The following is a 6,000-nucleotide window of genomic DNA, read 5'->3' as shown; positions in this document are numbered from 1 at the left end:
TTAAAAACATAGTTTACCAAACACTTAACTTTTTTGGTTTACAACTGACTTTATTATGTATTTATTTTTTCTCATTGTAATACCAAACTAAGCATAATGGCGAAAAAAAAAAAAAACCATTACTTTTATTGAAAAAGAGTTTCGGTCAGATTTAACTTTGTCATAGCATAGAAAAAGGGTTTTGTATACTAACCTTTTTTCTTTGCTTGTACTTTTCTAGTTCATGTTTCTTTAGTAGTTACTTTTTAATGTAATGTAGTTTCTTTAGTAGTTCCTTTTAGTGTAATGTAATTATATTTTTTTTAAGGCAAATGACTAATTCGGTCCCTGTAACTTGTCTTTTATTTTATTTGGATCTCTATAGTTTCAATTTTTTAAATCAAGTTCCTTAGTTTATTTAATATTATAATAGTGTCCAAAATTAAAATTCCGTCATAATTATAGACGGAAATTTCATGTGGAAACAATGTGTAACGTTAGCCTTTCTAAGGTTAGGGGTGAAATGGTCATAAAATATGAACGGTTGCACTTGTCCTTCAAAGGATATCACCGTCTAAAATTTGGACATAGTTTGAATTTTTAACTTGATTGTAACAAAATGTAAGCTACAACGGCTAAACTACAGACCCAAAAACCAAACTATGGGAACCAAATCAGTTATTTGCCCTATTTTTTAGCCATACATAGTTTAAAACATGGCGTTGAAAACTAAATCTTAATAGAGATGTTATCTTTTTCTGTTGAAAAATCCTTTATATTTTTTTATCTAAAAACTAAACCTTTATCAAAGTTCAGGTAAGGAAAAAAAACACTTTATCAAAGTTTCAGGCAAACACATTTCATCGCAACAGGCAGACTAGCCAGGGTCTAAGAAGGAAATTATTAGTCCTGTAGGGTCTTTATGGTAACTCAAGTGGACGCCAGGAACGCCCAAGGCTGGCTTCAGGATGGTTTTCAACATGTTCAATACCAAACGAATTTTTCTCTAGATGTGGGACAGAACTGCAGGATTATGCGGGATGTGAGTGAGCATTCAAATACTCAGCGCTCACACGGCATCAAGCACTCAATCGCTCACTCGCATCCCGCAATAGACAAGGCCTCAATGACAAACTGGGTCATTTGGGTCATTAAATATGCTTGCTGTCGTAAACTTTACAATTTTTGAAGTACAGAGTCCCTGTTAACATCCTGCACTGCACTAGAAGAAACAAGGTATGAAGTGGTTTTCTCAGATGTATATTCTTTCTTCTTGATACAACCTTCTCTTTTTTACCAAAATGGCTTGTATATATTATAGCCAAAAGTTTGTAATATCTCAATTCTCAACAGAATTAAAATTTAATGTCATCAGAACTTGCACCTCAAGCCTTTAAAAAATTTCCAGCTATTCCTACTCATTCATTCAAAGTCTCCTAAAACTATCATAGGGCACAATGTAACTTCTTTCAATCTCCACCTTCACTTTTGGCTCTTTTGTAACTCGAGGGCCATGCATTGTCCACGAAAATAACGCGATTATCAAGCAACTGCAAGTGATTCTAGTGTCACGACAAAAATTGTGAAATGCAGTACAAGAAGAGAATGCAATCTTATGACTTACCTTCCCATTCATTTCCATCAAAGCCTTCTGGGCAGCCTCCTCCTTTTCGAAGGTCACAAATCCATAACCTTTTGACTTGTTTGTTTGTTTCTTTCTCATGATATCAGCTGAAAAAGAAGAAGGATAGCTAGATGCTTGAAGCTTATCAATATGTAAACATATATGTTTAAGTTTATATTGTGTGTTACGAAAAAAAAGGTGTGTCAACAAGATTAGAGCATACCAACAAGGACTTTACCGAATCGTGAAAATGCTTCAGCTAATGACTCTTCTGTGGTGGTGAAAGGTATACCTAATGAGATAGAAGCCTTGGTCATCAAAACAACACAAGTTTGGTTGTTTCAAACAATAATAATACAACTCCCAAGATGCAAAAAGCAGCCATCTTGGTGATCAAATCACTTACAATTGTGAAGCCCACCCCTACCCTTCATGCAATGTGTTTGTTTCGCAAAATTGAGGCTAAAATGCGAGTTTAGCATTTCCTAATAATGCACTGTCATGTTTGGTAAGTGCAAATTAAGCTAGGTTTAACTTCAACAGGTATTCAAGCCCAACAAAAATGGAGGCTTTATATTCTCCAAAATGAAGAGTTGGGTTTTTCATTCCCATATGACCACCATAAAATGCTCTTATACTTATACTAAAAGTCAGTTGATGTCTTGATAAAAACATTTTATGCCCGTCGTTTCCAAACATTGGAATGAGAATGTTATGAATGGGGTTAGAATTGCTAAAATTTGATTCCGTAAAACAAAAACAACCGTACAAATTGTCATCAAGCAATATTCAATGCTCAAATTTGAAACAACGATTTTTGCCTTCTTTCTTTTTGGATGAATGAATGAATTCTACTGAACCCAAAAGGAGCTCAAAACAGCAATATAACAAGCAGGTAAGCTGCACATAAATTACAAATAGAATTCAAAAGTCGAATATTTTTTCCTTGGACACTGTCGTCCAAAATAATAGAGATATATATCAATGGAGAGTTTCACAGAAACAAAACAGTATGAGAGAGAGAGAGAGAGAGAGAGAGAGAGAGTACCTTTGACCAAAAGTTTGGAAGCAAATCCCCTGGGGAAGAGAAGCTGGGCTGGAGAGATGTAGAGGTTGGGATGGGAGGTATGCCTCATAAAGCTTTTGGACATTCCTCTTAACGATGCCGCCATTTCTGAGAGAGAGAGAGAGAGTTGGTATCAGTTTCACCCTCGATACCTGAAAGGGAAGCTCTATGAGTCCTAGGATGGCAACGGGGCGGTTCGGGTCGGGTTTGCCAATATGGTATTAGCTCCGCCGAATTATCGAATTTCCATGGGGTATTCCGAGTACCTATATGGCTAGAGTTGGGTAAAAATATCGAAATACCGAAAAATACCGATATCGTACCAATTTTATATCAAAAAATACCGATACCGAAAATACTGATGAATTCGGTAATGGTATTGGTTTACAAAAACCGGTACCGACAGTATACCGATACCGACCGTATATTGAAAAAATATAATTAAAATAATTCATTTTTATACATTTCTATACTATACTGGTATACCCTAAATATAAAATACTTAATATTACCTTTCTATATAATTTATAATTTTATATAATACATTTCTAATTTTCTATAATTTATATCAATATGATATAATATTAGTAATTTAGTATATTGTATAATATGATATAATATAGTAAAATATGGTATAATATGATATAATATATTAATATCAATATGAACTATGGAGTTATGGACTATTTATGATTTATGTAATTACCTCAATCATAAATGTATAATATGGTATAATATATTATTATTAGTATATGGTATTAGCCATTTAGCCTAACGGCCCTATTAGGTATATGACATATACCATATACCCTAAGATTTAGCCCTAAACCCTAATATTATACTAAATTATAAACCCTATATAGTATATGTATATGATATCTCATACTAAATTACTTATTTTTATACCCTAATAGTCTAATACTATAAATTTATAATTCATAGATTCATAGTTGGTAACTTAGAGTTTGATATATAGTATATAGTATAATAATATAATATGATATAATATGGTATAATATGGTATAGTATAGTATAATATGATAATATTAGTAATTTAGTATATTGTATAATATAATATAATATAGTAAAATATGGTATAATATGGTATAATATATTGATATCAATATGGACTATGGAGTTATAGACTATTTATGATTTATGTAATTATCTCAATCATAAATGTATAATATGGTATAATATATTATTATTAGTATATGGTATTAGCCATTTAGCCTAATGGCCCTATTAGGTATATGACCTATACCATATACCCTAAGGTTTAGAAGATGATATAAATTAAAAAACATGTAAACTATTAAGTTATTGACTATATACTATAAATTATAAAAAACATATGTAATAAAAATATAAAACTCCAAACCCCAATTGAAATTTGAAACCCCAAAATACCCAAAATCCAAACCCTAAACGAAACCCCAAAATACCTTATTTATTCATATACAAAATAAAACTTTATTTTTATTATTTTTTATTTTCATTTCCCCTTAACCCACGTGCCCCCCCTCTTTCTTCTTTCTTTCTTTTCTTTTTCTTCTTCTCTCTCCTCCCACCCGTGTCTCTTCTTTTCTTTTCTTCTTTTCTCTTCTTTTCCCCTTCTTTTTCTTTCTGTGTGCGACCACAGCCCCTTCTCCTTCTCCTTCTCTGTGATTTTTTAATTGCACTTGAGTGTTGCGTGTACGTATTGACTATAGGCTATACTCTATAGAGATGAAGAGAGGAAGACCAGCTCATTGACTTTTCTCTCTCTCGGGCAACACTCCCCTGCGCACACCCAGCTCCACCCAAGTCCAGCCCTTCCGACCACTTTCCCCGACAACCCAAGATCATCGGTGAGCTGTTCTCGCCGGCGCCAACCCCCGCAGACCAGTCCCCTTTGCCAGCCCGCAACCCACCCCTGCACGCACAGACCTTAACTACCCAGCCACTTCGGCCACCGCCCGACCAGAAACTGACCACCAGCAAGATCCTCTCGCTGGCGTTGACTCCTGCAGAACCCTTTCCACACCAGCCGACCTCTGTGCACTTGAAAACACCAGGAAACCACCTCAGACCGCCGCTCTCTCTCTCTCTCTCTTCTGTTCTCTCTCTCTCTCTCTCTCTCTCTCTCTCTTTCTCTCTCTGGTTGTAGTCGGCACCGCCACTCTCCGACCGATACCGAAGTGATCGGTTACTGACCCATATCGGTCGGAATTCGGTATGGGTGTTTCGGTATGGTTACCGTACCGAACCCACCCCTATATATGGCTATATGTTTTTTAAATAATTTTTTATTGATAATATACTAAATTAACATAGATACATAATACATTATAGATGAAATACATTAAAATTTATTATATTACAATATAATAATACTAAATTATAAAAAGAACATTATTAAATTTAAAAGACAACAAAAATTAAAATATAATTATATAAATATAATTTGTTTTATTAAATGGGTATACGGAGCGGGACAAGACGAGGATGATATTACTATACTCATTTAATTGAGACGGGTCCTTGCAGAGATTTTTGGGGGCAAAAAATTTTGCCATCCCTGTATCATATGACCAAACAAAAAAATAATAATTCGATGTCAAGCGTTAAACACTTTTTTGCGCAATTGCAACTTAAAAAAAAAAAAACGTTTGAAAATATCCATGAACCTTGAGTGATAAACAAGGAGTAAAATTTCGGATTTCGCAGAAATTTCAATGAAAATTTCGACAAAAATAAAGGAAATTGTTATCAAAATACGGAAATTTTGAATGAAACTTTACCATATATTTATTTAACATATTATCTATTACATTGATAATAAATATTGAAGAAACATAATTATATAGTAAGTTTCATGTTATACAAGATGATTATAATACGCCAGAGACAAATATTGTTAAATAAAATTAATATAATGAATAAATAAAATTAGTATATTTTTTATACTCTATAATCTATACACTAAATCTTATATACTCTATATATCATAATACTCTTTATACTCTATAATCTATATACTAAACCATATATACTCTATAATCTATACTTTATATTGTTTATGATATGGTATAAGATATTATAGTTTAGGCCTTTTAGAATATTTTTAATTATTTTTTATATAGAAATATATTATGGTTTAGTATTTAAAAACAATTAAACGAAACCCCAAATCTTTTTTTTTTCTTTTCAATTGCCCAAAGACTCCAAATCTCAATTAACCCCAAACCTAAGTGAACCAATAATTCAAATGATGAATAGTAAACAAACAAGTACCTAATGATGGTGTCCATTGTCCAATTAAGATTGTCAGATTAATATATAATTAGAG

The 6,000-nt window shown here is 32.7% G+C and overlaps 1 protein-coding gene across 3 annotated transcripts; it reads right to left on the bottom strand.

The window, feature by feature from the left end:
* Positions 1-1,199: 1,199 nt before the first annotated feature.
* On the bottom strand, positions 1,200-2,923 carry LOC147299105 (RNA-binding (RRM/RBD/RNP motifs) family protein). 3 transcript variants are annotated; one of them, XM_086229651.1, is made up of 4 exons: positions 2,652-2,923; positions 1,842-1,895; positions 1,604-1,710; positions 1,201-1,529 (listed from the first exon to the last, which is right to left on the bottom strand). In XM_086229651.1, exons 1-4 carry the CDS (start codon positions 2,773-2,775, stop codon positions 1,449-1,451), a joined length of 366 nt encoding a protein of 121 aa, XP_086085777.1. In that variant the 5' UTR covers positions 2,776-2,923; the 3' UTR covers positions 1,201-1,448. The 3 variants fall into 3 exon arrangements, with proteins under 3 accessions (XP_086085779.1, XP_086085777.1, XP_086085776.1); XM_086229650.1 differs by having other exon boundaries at positions 1,205-1,529; positions 1,827-1,895; positions 2,652-2,920; XM_086229653.1 differs by lacking the exon at positions 1,842-1,895 and having other exon boundaries at positions 1,200-1,529.
* Between the last annotated feature and the right edge of the window lie 3,077 nt (positions 2,924-6,000).

The sequence above is a fragment of the Dryas octopetala genome, chromosome 1 (assembly GCF_963921425.1).
Source record: "Dryas octopetala chromosome 1, drDryOcto1.1, whole genome shotgun sequence".
In the NCBI taxonomy this organism is placed as follows: domain Eukaryota; kingdom Viridiplantae; phylum Streptophyta; class Magnoliopsida; order Rosales; family Rosaceae; genus Dryas; species Dryas octopetala.
This window is presented reverse-complemented; position numbering and strand designations above follow the sequence as displayed.

Coding starts and splice junctions, on each gene's coding strand:
- LOC147299105 (XM_086229650.1), bottom strand. CDS start 2,775: ATGGCGGCATCGTTAAGAGGAATGTCCAAAAGCTTTATGAGGCATACC. Junction 1,711..1,826: donor ATTCGGTAAAGTCCTTGTTG/GTATGCTCTAAT, acceptor CTTCTTTTTCAG/CTGATATCATGAGAAAGAAA. Junction 1,530..1,603: donor TGATGGAAATGAATGGGAAG/GTAAGTCATAAG, acceptor AATCACTTGCAG/TTGCTTGATAATCGCGTTAT.